Below are 19,432 nucleotides of genomic sequence, written 5' to 3'. Positions count from 1 at the left end.
TTCACACACTGCGTAATTCCAGCGCTTTTTTATGGAGGCGCAGGAGAAACTATGGATACTCACCTATCCGATGGATGGGAGAGGCGTCCGGTCCGGTTCGGTCCCGCACTTCCAGCATCTGCCGGTGAAGCGATCAGCTGTAAGCTAACTGGCTTGTAACCGGCTTCCGGTCAGCTGATTTACAAGCCGGTCACGTGACAGTCAGCTGATAGCTTCACGGCAGATGCTGGAAGCCGCGGGACCGGAGCGGACGCCTCTCCCATCCATCGGATAGGTGAGTATCCATAGTTTATTTCTTTTAAAGCAGTGTATGTACTGCAGCCAGAAGCTGTCTGTACATACACTGCTAGGGGACACTCACACACACGACACATAGATGCTCAGTACACACAGGACACACAGACCCATACATTACACATGTCACACTTCATTTCACACTGCTTTTTTTGCTGCGCTTTTTTACGCAGTCTGTGAATGGAGGTGCTTTTTTTACCTGCGTAAAAAAACGCAGGTAAAAAAAGCAGGAAAATACGCAGCGTAAAAAAACGCAGGGAAATACGCAATGTGTGAACACAGCCTTAGTCACATGCTGACGAGCTGCTCTCCCAAATTCTCTCAATATTCAGTGGAAAACAGAGAAGCTCGTTGTCAGGTGACCATCAGTATGAAAATTGCGTATGAGTGAAGTGGCCATGTGATGACTGATGGAAACAGCAAGCTGAGCTAAATCCTGACAGTGAGTATATTACACGCTGTTAGGATTGGCTACAGGGCTTCATTTTACAACTAAAGGGCTTGTCCAGGTTTGAGAAGAAAGTCTGCAGTCATTCTATGTGACTGCAGGCTTCTGAATTCTCACAACACATGCGTGGCACACTTTTAGGATTCTACCTTGCACAAGTATGAGATTTGTATACTTCTGGCCACATTCCGACTAGACGTGTCTGGCCTCGCTCAATTCATTTTTATTGAGGCCATGCATGTCTAGTCGGCATGTGACTGCATATATGTAAATCGCCGGCCCCAGAGAATCCTGACAGCGTGCAGTGCGCACTGTGAGAATTCAGAAGTCTGCAGTCACGTAGAATGACTGCAGACTCATCACAAACTTGGACAACCGCTTTAATGCTCCTAACATAAATAATAACATGATAATTAGTCAGTATCACAAATAACATTTACATCCAGGTACCTGATAGATGACTTTGTCTCCGGAGTCTCTCTCTTTCTTTTCTTCTCCATCTTGTCCAGACTCCATGATGACTTTTCTCATCCACAGCTCGTCTCTGCAGATTTCCATCTTCTCCATTCTTCTGCAGCTCATCCCCACATGATGCCCTTAAAGATAGAAGTATCATTATAATGCTCCTGAATAAAAATATCTGCCCTACGCTGAGCCCCTGAATAAATAACTGCCCCTCACTATATTCCCTGCACAAAATATGACCCCCACACTGTCCCTCTTATGGTACATGCTGTCCACACTGTCCTCTCCTTACCATACTGGGCATCCTCTTCACACTATCCTCTCACACTGGGTCCCCCCTGTATGGCCCAGTCTCTATACTGTGACCCCTCATCACACTCCACCTCCTTGGCTTATTGTCCCCTCCTGGCTGTGCCCTTATACTGCCCCCCCATACTACCCCCCCACACTACTCAGTCTCTATTCTGTGCCCACTCACACTTTTCTCCCCATACTGTCTCCTCACTATTCCCCTCTATAGTCTCCTCACACGTTTCCTTCTCCCTCCTAATACATTTACCCACTCACTTTCCATACTGCCTCCTCACACATCCCCCCAACTCCCCATACTGTGTCCGCACCCATCCCCCCACTCACCATACTGTATCCGCACCCCCCCACTCACCATACTGTGTCCGCACCCATCCCCCACTCACCATACTGTGTCCGCACCCATCCCCCCACTCACCATACTGTGTTCGCACCCATCCCCCCACTCACCATACTTTGTCTGCACCTACTGTCTCTTCTTGCCCCCCAAACTTCTGTCCTCAAATCTTCCCCCCGTTACACTAAATCTCCCCAACACAGTAAATCCGACCCAGACCCGTTACACTAAATCTCCCCCATACAGTAAATCCCCCCCAGACTCTTTACATTAAATCCCCCCACAGTAAATCTCCACAGATACTTTATACTAAATCTCCGCCACACAGTAAATCCCCCCAGACCCATTATACTAAATCTCCGCCACACAGTAAATCCCCCCCAGACCCGTTATACTAAATCCCCCCAGCCTCACATAGTAAATACCCCCCCACATAGAGTATAGACACCCCCACAGTAAATACCCCCTCCCACACACACCGAGTATATACCTCCCACGCACAAAGTATATACACCCTCACAGTAAATACCCCCCCTACACACACGGAGTATGTACACCCCCACAGTAAATACCCCACAAACACACAGTATATACACCCCCACAGTAAATACCCCCCACACAGTGTATATACACCCCCACAGTAAATACCCCCCTCACACAGAGTATATACATAGCCACAGTAAATACCCCTCCACACACAGTATATACCCCCACACACAGAGTATATATACCCCCACAGTAAATCCACACTCACACAGTAAATCCCCCACACACACAGTATATACCCCCATACACACATAGAGTAATAGAGTATATATACCCTGGTGTCTCCGGCTCCAGTGTGGAGCACTTACCACCACCGATGCTCTTCACGCTTGGTGCCGGTGAGTGACGTCAGCTGTGTGATCACATGACCTGATCACGCTGCTGGCATCGCTCTTACCCAGAGGAGTCAGAGTTTAAATTGTACTAGAGTCTGAGAGACGCCAGTGCAATCAATGGGAGCCAGCATGCTGCAGCTTCTGTGAGCAGGGTGTCAGCATGACACCTTGTTCAGAGAACGGCCGAATGCTGGTCCGGGGGGGCGGCAGAACTCAGCCGCCGGGGGAGACACTTTGGACCGCCACATTAGGTGGCCGACTGCGCCCCACTGCCGGCTGCGCCTGGGGCACATGCCCCGGTTGCATCCCCCTAGATATGCCTCTGTGAAGCAGATAAAACAGGGACTTCATCAGAACTACAGCAAGAAGTCCAGTAAGTGACACATCGCTGGAATCATTTTGAATAGTATTTTTTTCCTATGTACTAAGACTAGGTGCACATTAGCATTTTGACTTCCGCATTTCTGTTCCATCTATCACATGATGAGGACAAATGGTTTCTCGTGGATCCCATTGACTATATTAGGTTTTAATAGAAAAAAATAAAGGGAACATGTCATCAGGTTTTTGCTATGTAATTTGAGAGCAGCATTATTTAGAGGCAGAGAGCCTGATTCCAGGGATGTATCACCTACTGGACTGCTTTTTCCTCTGCTGTGTATGTAGCAGTGGTCAGAGTGCTGAGCTGGGTATAACCCCACCCACACCCATGATTGGCAGCTTCATGTGTACATGAATTGTCAGCAAGCCCCTCAATCAGTGGTGGGGGCGGGGTTACACAGATTAGCAGGACTGGCTAATCTTCTAGTGATAATGTTCTGCTGATAAAACACTGATTGTATCGAAACTACCACACAGCCTAATAAGTGACAAATCCCTGGAATCAGGCTCACTGCCCCTACATTATGCTGCTCTCACATTCAATAGCAAAAACCTGCTGACAGATTCTCTGTAATTGTGTAACATTCTCTTCTTTTTCTTCTGGGTAAAATGATGGAACCTGATATGGAGGCCCCTGTGCAGGTGGAAACAAACTAGGATAAATGGCTGCTGCAGGACAAAAAAGCAGATACAATTTAAAATTAAGCCCCTCTTTCTTCATTATTATTTTACTCTGTAACTGGCTCACAAGATACAGAGGCGCAGGGCTTGCATGGGTTTTATGGGTTGGCTATGCGATAAAGCCTTTACAATTGTCTTGGGCTCTCTCTACTTTGTGAGCATAAGGGCTAAGTTGAAGCCTGTCACATATCATACCATGAAGAGCAGACGTGTCCGTATCCAGAGACGCTGGGGTCTCTTTTGTACCAATTACAGCTGCTCTCTGCGGACTTGGCTCCTGTCTTAATGTTTTGATAGCCCCATGAAAGATGATAGGGACTGAAATGCATCTGAACTAATTACTGCTATATCATGCGGGGATTTCTTGCTGCTTAGACTATTAAAATAAATTACAATATTTGTAAGAGGTAATTCGTTCATTCTTAAACTTGCTAACAATTTCAGCTTGGTATCTATATAATAGTTATAGATGAGCCACTGTATCTGCTACTTGCAGGTAATTATGAGATTCACCGTGGAAGACAATTTCCCCTCCACTTGTTTCTTACCGGTAATTAATCTTATCTGTCAACGGAAAAGGACAAAGGACTTTATATGTACAGGGGATACCAAAAAAAGTAACCACTATAATTGAATAGCAGGTTTGTTGCGATGTAAACTCTGAAATCCAACTAAATTCTGGCAGATTTTGTTTTATTTCTTATCCAAGAAACAAAAGTCATCTATATTATCCCCATAAATTCATGTTATATGCATTCACAGCACATTTTGAGTTTGTTCAAACATTGTCATGTTTTTCCCTGCAAATAAAAATAGTATTTTGAATAGGGGAAATGCATGAAAAATAGCAAAAAATGCATGTATTTTATGCAGCATTTTTTTCTGCTGAGAGAAACACTTTTTTGCCTTAACGTGTGCATATACCCTTAGTCAGAGTTTACATATTAGAAGTGGGGGAATTTGTACAATGTAGCCACTTAGAGCTTAGATACAGTATCAGTACCAAGATAAGTGTATATATACAGTACCCGAACCATCATGCCACACAGATAGGGTAACAAAATCGTGTCATGCAGGACAGGATCGGTCCCCCAGAGCGAGAGACACTCCTTGTAATCACGCTAAATCAGAATATTCCTTTAAAATGAATTCAGGTTTTATGTGTTTATTGCAGACATATCCCATAGCCTTAAGTATTACATGATCGAAAAGTCATGAATATAAGCGTTTGATTGGCTCCAAATTGCTATTGATTCGAAACATAATCTACTTTTGATGTATATAGGGAAGCCTGAAAACTCAAGTGGTATGTATGTCATTTATGTGTTGTGTTTTATAATCACATGTTAAATAAAAATGAATAATTTTATTTGGTAACATTAGTCCTTTTTCTCTCTAAAGAGACAATATGCATATTTCCCAGAGGAGCCAAACCAGATCTCACACTTTGCACTGATGAGCGGGCAGTACCCCGAAACACAGTGTCTGCAAATTGAGATTTTGGTTTTGGCTTTAATCCTAAATCAAGTGACAAGGCTCATTAGAGAGTCGATATTGACTTTTAGGATTGCTACTTCCTATAGGACTATAGACTAGAGTTCTAGTCCACTTTCTCCCTGAAAAGACAATTTACATATTAGATAACATTAGATGACATAGAAAAGAGAAGCCAACATACATATGGAAAAACTGACGACTCAACAAGAAGTTACATACAAAAAAGATATATTATAAAGGCAAAACAATCATCCCAGTACATGTATACACAATGCCAATAAAGGGAGGAATGAGTGTTTAATAATATAGGTCAAAATCGACCAATAGCCGCCCTTATAAAAGAGAATATATAAAAAATTAGACAGACTTTGGACATTGATAGATTTCCGATTAGTATTGCATGTCACAATCTCCAGGGTTGCCTTGATAGCTCGATGAGGTACAATTTAAGAAAAGTTTAGGTTCCCTAATATCTTTAATAAAATTCATCGAATATGTTTGGCCGAGGAGGCATAGTTGATTGTGATTATGTGGCAATGACATCCATAACTAAGGTCAGAGTAGGCTGTGTTGACCATGGGTTGGGCTATGACATGAGATGGTCCTGAATGAGGGAGATGGAGGACCACTAATAGGACATGAAAATCCATGCCTTCTTATTGATTGAAAGTGCTTTTCACAATTGATTTGCCTTCCAGGCTAAATTGGAGCTTGTGATTTCCATATTGATTACACATCTATTTTACATCTACATGTAACTAACCTTCTAAAACACTTTGTTCGGGGTAAAGATGTGCTTGGTGCTGTTCAACCATTACTGGTTGTAGATGTATAATCCAGAGAGTTTTAAAAATGGTTGTAGGTGGTGCAGTGGTTAAAAGGTCAACATTTATCATCTGTTCACAAGAGAGGCTGGATGAAAAGTATGATCACTTGGGGTCCAAACACTGGGACAATTACCAAGCATGAAAAACAAAGTCTCTGTGTTAATGTAGTGATAGTTCACATATGTGACCCCTGCTCCATTCACAGTAATTCACATTAATAAGTTAAAGGGAATCTGTGTCACAGGGATACCGCGACAGAGAGGGGCCAGAAGATTGAGGCGTCTGGTTACACGAACTCCTGCACTGATTAGAACTTCTTCACCATCCATTAAACAATACAGATTTTCATTGCTCTGTCATTGCAAGGATTAATTAGCTCACTTGGTCTCCTGGAGCTCTCCATCCTGCATTGTCTCAGCTGTTCTGTGTTGATCACTCCCCTCTGGTATACACTACCGTTCAAAAGTTTGGGGTCATTTAGAAATGTCATTATTTTTGAAAGAAAAGCACATTTTTTTTCAATGAAGCTAACATTAAATGAATCAGAAATACACTCTATACATTGTTAATGTGGTAAATGACTATTCTAGCTGCAAACGTCTTGTTTTTTTTGCAATATCTACATAGGTGTATAGAGGCCCATTTCCAACAACTACCACACCAGTGTTTTAATGGTACATTGTGTTTGCTAACTGTGTAAGAAGGCTAATGGATGTTTAGAAAACCCTAGAAAACCCTTGCACAAGTATGTTAGCCCAGCTGAAAACGGTTTGGCTGATTTGAGAAGCTATAAAATTGACCTTCCTTTGAGCTAGTTGAGAATCTGGAGCATTACATTTGTTTGTTCTATGAAACTCTCAAAATGGCCAGAAAAAGAGAACTTTCATGTGAAACTCGACAGTCTATTTTTGTTCTTAGAAATGAAGGCTATTCCATGCGAGAAGTTGACAAGAAACTGAAGATTTCCTACAACGGTGTGTACTACTCCCTTCAGAGGAGAGCACAGACAGGCCCTAACCATAGTAGAAAGAGAAGTGGGAGGCCCCGCTGCATAACTGAGCAACAAGACAAGTACATTAGAGTCTCTAGTTTGAGAAATCAACGCCTCACAGCTCCTCAACTGGCAGCTTCATTAAATAGTACATGCAAAACGCCATTGTCGACATCTACAGTGAAGAGGCGACTCAGGGATGCTGGCCTTCAGGGCAAAGTGGCAAAGAAAAAGCCATATATGAGACTGGCTAATAAAAGGAAAAGATTAATATGGGCAAAAGAACACAGACATTGGACAGAGGAAGATTGGAAAAAAGTTTTATGGACAGACGAATCAAAGGTGTTTGGATCACACAGAAGAACATTTGTGAGATGCAGAACAACTGAAAAGATGCTGGAAGAGTGCCTGATGCCATCTGTCAAGCATGGTGGAGGTAATGTGATGGTCTAGGATTGCTTTGGTGCTGGGAAAGTGGGAGATTTGTACAAGGTAAATGGGATTTTGAATAAGGAAGGCTATCACTCCATTTTGCAACGCCATGCCATACCCTGTGGACAGCGCTTGATTGGAGCCAATTTCATCCTACAACAGGACAATGACCCAAAGCACACCTCTAAATTATGCATGAACTATTTAGGGAAGAAGCAGGCAGCTGCTATTCTATCTGTAATGGAGTGGCCAGCGCAGTAACCAGATCTCAACCTCATTGAGCTGTTGTGGGAGCCGCTTGACCGTATGGTACGCAAAAAGTGCCCATCAAGCCAATCCAACTTGTGGGAGGGGATTCAGGAAGCATGGGGGGGGGGATTTCTCAAGATTACCTCAGCAAATTAACATCTAGAATGCCAAAGGTCTGCAATGCTGGAATTGCTGCAAAGGGTGCATTCTTTGACAAAAGCAAAGGTTGAAGGAGAAAATTATTCTTTCAAATAAAAATCATTATTTCTAACCTTGTCAATGTCTGGACTATATTTTCGATTCATTTTGCAACTCATTTGATAAATAAAAGTATGAGTTTTCATGGAAAACACAAAATTGTCTGGGTGACCCCAAACTTTTGAACGATAGTGTATATGCTCGCCACTGGCACTTGTGAGTTGCCAGTGATAGTTTTTCCACTTCCTGGTTTGGAGTTGGATGAGTTGTTCAGTGTTTAGAGTGTGCGGTTGGAGAATTTTTCAGGACTTTTCTGCGTGGAGTTGGTTTGCGTGTTTATTCTCTCCCATTTGGTTTGTGCCTCCTATTCCTCCTTTGTTTCCCACTCTGCTGTTTTGTGAGTGTATTTGTATGATTGTAGTTTTCTGTTATCCCTGTCTGTTTAACCCTGTCTGTCTGGTTAGTGTTTTCCAATACCCTTTGGCCTCACATCTCACTGGGTGGGTGAGGGAGCAGATAAGGATTAACATAGGATCCGAGACCACGGCGTCTCCAGCATCCGGGGTTATACGTGAGACAGGGATAGTCTAGGGTGCCCCTAGTTTGACGGATTGGGTAGATGCCCACAGTCCCTTCCAATCTGTCAGCAGGTTTATGAGACACAGATTTCAGGGATGTGTCACTTTTTAGGCTGTGTGCTGTTGTTTCAGTACAATGAATGTTTTATCACCAAGAGATTATCACTGCCTGGACTACAGCTTCTGTGAGCCCTGGTCCGACCACGCCCCCTCCTTTGATAAGTAGCTCACTGTCGATATGCAATGTGCACAGAGAGTTGGGGTGGGGGTAACTTTCTTTTCTCTATTACGTGCTACATCTAAAAACTCTGATTATGTCACAACTGCTGCACCCAGTAAACTAAGTGATTCATCGCTGGAATCAGGGTTTCTTCCTCTGCATTATGCTGCTTTCAGATGAGGTAGCAAAATCTGGTGACAGATCCCCTTTAATGGGTGCTATAGTGCTCAGGTAGGCTCAAATTGTCAATGAATGGACTTTGGGACCTTAGTTCTCACGATGGGAGTCCCAAATATTAGACTACCAGCAATCATATTAACAGCTATCCTACAGTGAAGAGAGGTATTAGGATCCTGATCTTTCCACACCTATCTCACACAATGGTAAAAATATTAAGAAAATGCATAGTCTTACAGTGTTAACTGCTTTCTTGTATATCTGGGGGAAGAACAGTTATATTAAATAGAAATCTTCAGTAAAAGTAGAAATTATTATTATTATTATTGAACAGTATATGGAACCAATGTGTTTACTGTCAGTCTTAATAGCAGCAGTATTCTGGCAGGATGGCTAGGTCCCTGCGGAGAATGAAAACAGATTTCAGCTCTTGGACAGCTCCTCGGGCTGAGCATTTTTCTTATCACAGGCAGCCACAGCCTTGAGGAATACCGAGCTTCATCAGCTGCATTAATGTGAGCAAGGATGAAAAATATGGAAGCATCATCCCGAGGAAGCATAATCAGCTATATGCAAATTCCACCCCTATAGACCACTTGTGCTCTATAAAATGTTCATCTGCTCTGTGCAGCTGCAAAAGTAACATTTATAATTAAGGCACACAGATCCCCCAAGATTTTTAATGTAATAACTTAACCTAGAGCTAAAGAAAAAAAAAGAAAAAAAAGCCAATAGGATTACCCATATATAATACAATAGTATGGGTGTCACCAAGAAGAAGGGCTGCTGCGCTTTTTCTTGCTCTAATAAAATAAGGATCCGGCAAGATGTTTTCGTAAATTGGTCCCCTGGAAATCTCTGCTGTGACAAAAGGAAAAAAAACAACATTGCATGGAGTATGAGAATAACAGATGACATATTTTCCCCTTTGGATACTAATGTAATTGGTTACATACATCGGCACATCCAGAGATTACTCTCAGTGGACAGGATCCTCCATTTGTAGGAATTGCAACAATCTGGTTAGCACAATAGCAACATTATTTTATTTTATTGTTTAATCCTAAATGGCATTGCTAATTCTTGGCGGCCATCGTTGAATAGTACATATTCCATAAAATGACAAGGTTTTACAGAATCTCAGACATCAGCGGCATGTTTGATAGAATTGGAGGTATATTAAATGACATACTTTCAAATCCGGAATTTGTTAGTATACATAAAATGATGACATAAAAGCATTACTGTCAGCTATCCCACTTGTTTTCAAAGTGATCAGCTATCTAAGAGCATTTCATATTCATAGCATTTATAAAATGGCAAAAAATGGTGTGGAGATCCCTCCTTATTACAAAGCTGTAGTATAAGGTTTTTTTGTTTTTAAATGTCATCTTTATATCTATTAAAATCTCATCCCGTTCCACAATATCATCTGTTGGAAGAGAGTCAGGACTATTATTTGTCCAAATCAAGTTCATATCATATGGGTCTATGGATACCACCAAAACACACATTGATAAAGCTGTGAATCAACATTTACTGAAATGTCTATAGTTATAAAAAAAATATAATCATGCCTATAATTTAGACCTGCCTATAAAAAGTCATAAAGGCTTCTCAGCTTAAGGGAGCCCATTTAACTCTCCTAATTTAATTCTTTCAAATTGTATGAGCTTAAGGTGTTCACTAAAACAACCTAATTCCCTATGCCTGAGTGTTACACACTTCCAGGGTTGAGCTTTGCTCACTTTTCATATGGCCACAGCCCTTTGCTGTACTCCATATTTCACAAGCTGCTTGGAAAACCTCACTGACATCATCAATCCATACCTGTTAAAGTAAACTTAGACACAAGTGATGTCTGAGCATTTAGTCAGTGTTTTTTTCTGTTGCTGTTTGTCTCACAGTTTGCCACCATCCAGTTCCTTCAGCTGCAATCATCTCTGCAAACTCCTGTGGTTTGTGCAACTTGCATGTACTGCTCATCATCAGCTGTATGCGTTACGAACTGTTATTTAGAGACTGTTGAAATTATGCGGCAAACATCAACGCTAACTCCTGTGGATTCCTCAATGTACATCCTGGTTCAGACTTTCTGTTTAACCCTTCATCTGCTATCCTGTGTATGTCTGCACTCTGGCTTTGTGGCTTTCACTATGTTTTGCTCTTGCTTGCAGTACAGCAGAGCCCGTCCAGGTCATTGTAGCTGTGTCATCACCCTCGGTCTGTGGCTTAGTGGATCCATCTCACCAAGTGGGCCCTAACTCTGAATACCAGTAGCTCTTGCTCTGGTGGATCTTGGTCGTCTATTTATTTGAATAGTTCTCATGTAATAATACATGGCCAGCCATAGGCTAATGTAGAGTTGGCATGACTTGCCCTGTAAATAAAATCTTAGTTGTCTGTGGCTTTCATAAGCCGAGGCAGCTTACAGTAGTTTCCGTTGACAGTTATGGTGGGACAACCCTTTTAAAAAGGAGGAAAGACCCCTTTTAAATAATTTTCATGCTCATTTAGTTATACCTAGTGTTAACAAGTATCTTAAATAAAGCATACAGCCATGCAAATATATGTTTAGAGAGGATAGTACTGTAATGGCTTTTACCAATTTAACTCTCCCCTGTTCCCTATTTCTAATTTTTACTCAGAACCTGGTATCTCCTACTCATCTGTCTCCACATCCTCCATGCACCCAATAGCACTTGGTAACTTACCTAGACAGATACCGGCTGATGACCGGCTTATGGAACTTATTTGCAATGCCCTATTTATTATAAAGATGGCTGGACCATACATAATGAGCACGTTCTACCGATTGTGTCCCCCCATATTTCTTCATAGATTCTAAGCTTGTGAGCAAGACCCTCACTCCTCCTGTAACTGTAGAACTACTTGTTACTTTGTATTGTCTTTATTGTTTGTACTGCTCAATTGTAAAGTGCTGTGGAATATGTTGGCGCTATAGAAATAAAATTATTTTTATTAATATTATTAGTGTGGCATTGCAAGGCATATTTAGCGGTTTATGGTGCTTCTGCAATTTACTTTTTTGATACATTCATTTTGAATTTATATGACTTACAATACGGTTCTACTCTGACAAGATATGAACAGCATATTACATGGTGTGCCCTAGGTTGCCCTAGGTTTATAGAGAATTAAAATTATATACCGAAAAGCTTTTAGTGCCACATGTGTGCAGTACATTCAGGAAGACGCCATTTAGTCAGCATAAAAAAGGTTACCGGGCTGTATTAGCCAGTTAAACAAAGATTGATCCCTTACTGAGAGCAATCAATTGTTTTTCCAACTGGCTAACACAGTACAAAACCCTTTTTTCCTTTTGACTAGACTGATAGGGCCGAGCTTTACATTGTGTAAAGAGATCAGTTGATCATGGTCTGAACCTCCATTGTTTTATTTATATTTGTGTTGTTCTTTTTAATTGTTTTTAGTTCATTTCTATTTTCTTTTGGTGTGACCTCTTCAGTAGAGTGTTGATTTTTATCAGTTTACTAGTGCATGTTTGCTTTTATTCCATGCATTTATTTTTCTCAAAAATGCTAGAGGATGTGTCACAGAAGCCAAAATGACAGTGTGATCAGTAATGTGCAACATTGGTTTCAATTTTCTTATAAGTTTCGTTCATTGATGGGAAATATTTCTTCACTTTTAAAGTGAACCTGACAGGTGATACATGCTGCCCGATCCATGGGCACCATATATCAGACAATGGCTGTATGATCTCAGTCAGGTATGTTTGACTCTGAAACGCTGCAGTCGTCTGAGCAGCACTGGGTCCCCGTCGGCTTCTTCTCTCCCGTTGCCTTGGATTGACAGGTTACATGCACATGTAGACAGAGACCTGTAAATCCAGGAAAGCGGGTACGGAGAAGCCGTCGGGGACCAAGCAGCCCTGGGGGGTAATTGGGCAGGCGGATCCCCCATGTCTTCTCTGCACCCACGTCCTACATTGACAGGTCTCTTTGGCTTTTAAAGTATGTTTTTCTCTAAAATGCCGCAGTGTTTCAGAGAAAAACATACCTGGCAGCGATCATACAGCCAGTCCCTGATACATGTAAGTATCAGCTGTCAGGTTCACTTTGAAGAGGACCTGTCTCCAGGTCAGAAGTCAGTAGTTTTTGTTTTTATTTTGTTTCCTCTGCTTCCCGTACTGATCAGTTTTTTTTATTTTTCTTAAATCCACCATATGGTTCCACTGATATGGGCCTTTTTACTTAGTACTAATTTTTATGGTCTTTACAATGGGACGTGGCTCACAAGATTCTTTGGTGGCATGTCTTTAGGCTCCTTGGCAATATTACCCTGTGAGCAACGCCTCCTTGACAAAGACCCTAAAAATTTACACCAAGGAAAAGGTCCATATCTTTTTGAACCATGTGGCGGATTTAAACAAACCAAAAAACACACAAAATACTCAAGGAAGCAGCGGCAATAAAAAATTGGCCACTCTTAAAAAAGTAACTGTAGTTTTCATTTTCATTTTATAAATCAATAGTACACATGAATAAGAAACTTATAATAATCTTATCAGAGAAATTTGTTTCTTTTTCTGCCAGAACTGATGATTCATTTTCAAAATTATTAATTCCCAGGTAAAATCTGATTCAGTGAGGACAGATTATTACATCACTGAGATCGGAGATGATATTTAGTTCTGATAAGATTCTCTGTAGACAGGAGAAGGGAGGAGCTGGAGGCAGAGCTTCTCCTTCCTCCTGTCGTCATAGAATCTTATCATTAGCAGCTGCCATCTCCAATCTCGGTAATGTAAGAATCTGTCTTCACTGAATACATATTTTACCTGGGAATTGAGAATTTTGAAAATGAAAGATCAGTTCTGGCAGAAAAAGAAGCAGATTTCTCAGATAAGATATATTACAAAGTTGCTTATTTTCATGTGTACTATTGATTTCTGAAATAAAAATGAAAATGACGGTTACTCTTTAAGGATACAATTTAATTTCTTGCATTTTGTCTACTTGGCTTGAAGGATTTGTCCAACCCTCTCTACACTGTCATCCATCAAGTTTGTTTAGTTTTCCAGTATTAAGGCAAAGAAAACCTAGCGGTAATGACTATGTCTGATGATTACAGCTCATGGCTTTTTCCAGAAGAACCAATCATATTAACAAGCTGGCTGTATAAGTGTTTTTTTTATTCTTCAAGGCTTTGTTCAGTCTTTTGCACATCCAGTTTACTTTCCAGATTTCCGCTTCCAGAGCACAGATTGGAGCGCTCTCTACTACTGTGTCTCAGTTACTTTTCCTGCAGATGTTCGGTCACAATAACTTTTCTTTGGTTACATATTGAGAACCTATTCTTAGGATATGTCATCGATATGAGGTCGGTGGGGGTCCGACATTCAGCACCCCTACAAATCTGCTACTATTTACTCCGATAGTGATCATTAATATATTAGTCCGGAACAACTCCTTTAATATGATTTTTATTTTAAAAAATAAAATAGAAATATAGACGATACTTATGTGATTTTTTTAATTGAACGGAGCAAAACAGGGATTTTCACCTTAATTATTCTTTCAAAAATATGTTCAGTAAAATAAGGAAAAAAAAAATAGAAAAATAGATTTTTTTGTTCCCTATGTGATTCACAACGTTGTTATTCCTTTCACATTTGTGCTAGATCCCCCATACTGATTTAGCACTTCAGTTTGCCCAGCTATTACAGATGAGCGGATCTGGCGAGACTTGAATTTGCTGAATTACGTGGATTTTACTGCGAAATTCGGTTCACAGCAAAATTATTCTCCACGAATTGAATGTCCAGACCTCAGACCATAATAGGCGTAACATGCAAAAAATAAAAAAGACTTAATACTTCACCTCTCACCTCGCTGTCTCTGATACCCGCTGCCTGCCTGTCTGGTCCTCAGGACCTCTTCTTTCTGTATACGCGCATCGGTGTCTTTATTCTGGAATAGAGCTTCTGGCTGCAAGCAAATCTGGGAGGTCAGGGTGCGTCATGGAGTCACGTTGTTATGATTTGTCTTGACCTCCAGGCCCTGGCGTCTTCACTCTACAACAGGACTTCTGTCTGCGACAAGGCCTACGAGGGCACGGCGCATTGTGACGATTCAACGTGCCATGACTTCAGAGACCTGGTTACGGGTTAATGTAAAGTCCTGTTCTAGGGTGAAGACACCAGCACGCAACTGTGTTATGAAGAGGTCCCAAGGCTTATATAGTGGTTAGGTAATGTTTTGTTTTTTAACCTTTTGTCACAGCAGGCCTCCATTATTGCGGAATTCACGTGGATTGAATTACAGAAAATCTGTACTATGGAGAATACGGATTTGGAGTAGAATTCAAGTCCACTCCAATAAATTCGCCCATCTCTAATAGCTATTTTTCTTGCCAGAATGATGAACACTGTCACATCCCAACAGACCCTATTATAAGCCATTTAGTCCCACATATTACTTATCCAGCAGACTATTATGGCCTATGTTGTCAAGGGACTCCACAACACAAGTGTGAACAAAGCTTTAGGCTTGTTTCAGTTTTAGGCATACAGTATGTGAGACTGTTGAGTTCAGACCCGTGGGAAGTTTGGACATCGTAGTCTGCACTCAGACCATGAATGTCAGACATGAGAATCCGTTCTAGCCTCGTATTTTTCTCTTTCTTAGCAGCTCAGTATTTTATTTCTTTCATGATTAATGATTAATTAAATTCTCTCAGATCTCAGGTCATTTGGGAGCATTGCTTGTCTCATATTTTTGGTAATTATTGATCGAGGTAATTAACAGACATTCCTCTTTGAACATGATGCGTAGTAATTAATATCAAAGAATGGGAAAATGAAGAACAAGCTTAATGGAAAAGAACGAGAAGCTTTCATAATGAACCTAGGATGTTCCATGGGAGCGGTAGAGACATCCGCCAGACTTTCTATATTGCATGTATTCAGCTACCAGACAAAAGCATGAAACATGTGTGATTTCAACGTGAGCCTTTGGGGTACAGTTGGGACACAAATTTAGTAGTTATCTGGTCCCTTATGTTTGGCTGATATTCATCTGATGTTTATGGCCACCTTACAGGGATCTATCACCAAAAAATTTGTTTAAATCGGGGTTTTATGGTAAATGTGTTTTTTTGGCAATGTTTTTTTTTTTTCATATCACAATCTGCTTTTTAAAAATGTATAAAACTTGCCATTCTCACACAGGCCACTGGTGCCATTTTAGAATCATACTTCCTGTTCTTTCAGGAAGACTTATTATGATGAAATTATTACATAATTATATTTTTTAGGTCGTAATATTGTTTTGGAAGATAATACATATGCAACTGATAAAAAAAATCTTGTAAAAAATGTAATTTTAATGATATATTTCCATAAAAAAGTATTTTTTTTTTATATTCTAGGGAAAACCTTACGCTTTTGATCGCGTGTTTCCACCAAATACGACTCAGGAGCAAGTCTACCATGCTTGTGCTATGCAAATTGTTAAAGGTAAATCTTTTGTGCGTGCTACGCTTTGTGTCTACTTTTCAGCCATGGGTCTTACAACATTCAGAATTAGGGTACAAGTTCAGAAGAGTAGATGTGACACTAGTCACCATTACATTTTTGCTTTATGTCAATGTCTATCTGATTTGCCCTAAGAATGTTGAACTAGTGGAACTTCATATTATCCTCATGATACCCTAATAAAATGTTTCACCCATGATGTAATTGCAGTAAAGTTCTGCCCTATTTACAACCTCTTTTAAAGGGAATCTGTCAGAAAGACCAGCCCCCTAACCTGGACTTGCCAAGTGTCCTCCTTCTGCTCATACTGCTTGGGTGGGCGGTGTATGCACAATGGAGCGCTGACGGCGTCGGCCTGAGCAAGGCACCTTAGTGCACAGAAGCGAGGATAGCGGTAACCTACTCAGGTGCTAGATTAAGCTATCACTCATAAAGTTTCGTTAATTGCCCCGGGGGCGTGACAAAGCACTTAATGCCTTATTTGCATATTGTGAAATTCATAGATTTCTCCAAATTCAGGCAACGGATAGTAGATATAAAAGCACCAATGCGATCATCTTTCACTGACTTACATGCCCATATAAAGGTTTGGGAGGGTGGGCATGTGGAGAGGGGTGGGGTGGCGTTGAGCTTGCTGACAGATTACCTTTAATGACGAAGGGATAGTTACCTAGTTTAATATGGAAATCAACCATACAAAAATTAAATAACATTTCTGTACTTAGATGTTTCCTTTTCCCTACAGATGTGCTGGCCGGATATAATGGAACCATCTTTGCCTATGGGCAAACAGCTTCTGGAAAGACCCACACCATGGAGGTAAGTATTTGAGTAAAGTTTTATGGCCCTATTCTTCAAGATTTGGGTTTTTGCATCCCAGTCGTAATGAAGGCACCACCAATTCATTAAGAGGTGCACAATGCTAAATGAATTAGGCGCATCTTATATCTAAAATGTAAATCTGATCAGGTACTGGAATACATTTCTGGTGTAAATTTTAATGAATTTACTACTGGGTGGGCTTTGACGCATCCCGTCCCATCCCAGGATTGGTGTCAGAATGTCAAAAGGCGCAAAGGTTTTAAGACATTTCAAGATGGTTTACGCCAGATTCTAACACCTTGAAGAATCAGGCTGTTAATTTTCAGTTCTAATGAAACTTCTAGCAAATGCATATCAAAAAAGGAAGGGCTCTTTATAAATATTTTGTCATGTCTGAACTGTAAGATGCAGACTGTTATTTTCTACTTTTCCTCAGGGAAAGCTCCATGATCCTCAGATGATGGGAATAATACCCAGGATCGCTAGGGATATTTTTAACCACATCTATTCCATGGATGAGAACTTGGAATTCCATATAAAGGTAAAAAACTACTTTGCACATGAGTAACTAAACTTTATATTACTTTATGTTCTCGTTTCTAAAATAAAGAATCATATTCTATATGAAAACATTGCAGAAGAGACATGTGGAGTATTACACCCAGGTCCTTTCTGGTGTTTCAGTAGACCCTACAATTGATGTCTGATACTCATCACTACTAGCCTGCTGATGCATTCAGGTAGTTTTTAATAGGAACACCTAAAATATAATTTTTTAGCATTCAATTACCTTAAATGTGTCATCTATTACTTAAATATGGATGGTCCTTCCTTAGAACAGGTTATTAATATCATATTGATGGTGATCAACATCCGACACCCCTACCGATCAGCTGTTTGCAGTTCCAGTGGTGGCTAGATATAACCAGTGTATATGGAGCTTAACCAGCGCAGATCCATACACTGTATAGTGGCCGTTCTCAGGTACAGCAGCTCTGTGTTCCTTTAAAGAGGACCTTTCGCCAAATTTTTCATTTTGAACTGGACACATGATGGAAATGGCAGAATAAAACATTTTTTTTATTTTGCCTCTTTGTTGCAGAGATATTAGAAATCAAAGTATTTGGCACTGAAACAGTTAATTTTTTAAATCTAAGTGGGCATTACCAGATAGATTTCACTGGGGGTGTGTACTTCTTCCTCTCTTTGACACTGACCAATCATCAGCAGGGAGCAACACATTGGGGAAAGAAGAACACGCCCCCACTGTAGCATTGACAAACTGTCAGCTCGCCTCACTGCAGGGTGATGACATGCTGGAGCACAGCAGAGCTAAGTGTGATTAACTGCAGGCTTTCAGCTCACATATCTAATATTATTTGTGGGTGGAAGGGCAGCAATGTAGAAATGGAGTCCTATTATAAGCAATTATATTTCTCCTTTCAAACTGAAATGAGCTTTTATTGACAGGACCAAATACACATTAACATCAACAAAGCAAGTGTATTGTTGGCAAGTCTGCTGTACTGCCCCTCCCCAACACTGAATGCGTTGTCACTATGTCTTACACAGAGCCTGGTCTAAGCTATAATGGTGGCATGTTCTTGTTCCCCTTGTATGTGGTTGCCTGTTTATCAGCTGACAGCACTATGAGAGAAGAGGTACTAGTATTTGTAATGAGACTGATAGAGAATAGAGCCAAAAGCTGTCAGATAATCACACTCAGGTCTGCTGTGTTCAAGCACATATCATCACACAGTAGTGGAGAGAGCAGACTGTCAATACTATTATGGGTATACAGTCATGGCTGAAAGTGCTATCGGCCTTGAAATTGTTCCAGAAAATGAAGTATTTCTCCCAGAAAATAATTGCAATTACACATGTTTTGTTATATACTTGTTTGTTTCCTTTGTGTGTATTGGAACAACACAAAAAAAAAACAGAGAAAAAAAAGGCAAATTGGAAATAATTTCACTCAACCCCCAACATTTTTGGCACCTTTCCAAAATTGTGAGTAAACAACTTAAATAAAAATGTGCATAACAAACGTGTAATTGCAATAATTTTCTGTGAGAAATACGTACTTTTCTGGAACAATTTCAAGGGTGCCAACACTTTCGACC

General features: G+C 40.7%; 1 protein-coding gene across 3 annotated transcripts in view; it reads left to right on the top strand.

The window, feature by feature from the left end:
* Positions 1-19,432, top strand: part of KIF5A (kinesin family member 5A) — a 150,811-nt gene that overhangs the window by 42,936 nt on the left and 88,443 nt on the right. For all 3 annotated transcript variants that reach the window (XM_073663305.1, XM_073663303.1, XM_073663306.1), the window contains exons 2-4: positions 16,382-16,469; positions 17,233-17,306; positions 17,746-17,850. In XM_073663305.1, the coding sequence (XP_073519406.1) occupies positions 16,382-16,469; positions 17,233-17,306; positions 17,746-17,850 (267 nt within the window). The remainder of the gene's footprint in view (positions 1-16,381; positions 16,470-17,232; positions 17,307-17,745; positions 17,851-19,432) is intronic.

The sequence above is a fragment of the Phyllobates terribilis genome, unplaced genomic scaffold, assembly GCF_046119375.1.
Source record: "Phyllobates terribilis strain yellow unplaced genomic scaffold, ASM4611937v1 Scaffold_2__4_contigs__length_985480577, whole genome shotgun sequence".
Taxonomy (NCBI): domain Eukaryota; kingdom Metazoa; phylum Chordata; class Amphibia; order Anura; family Dendrobatidae; genus Phyllobates; species Phyllobates terribilis.
The sequence above is the reverse complement of the archived record's forward strand: the minus strand, read 5'-3'. Positions and strand labels throughout refer to the sequence as shown.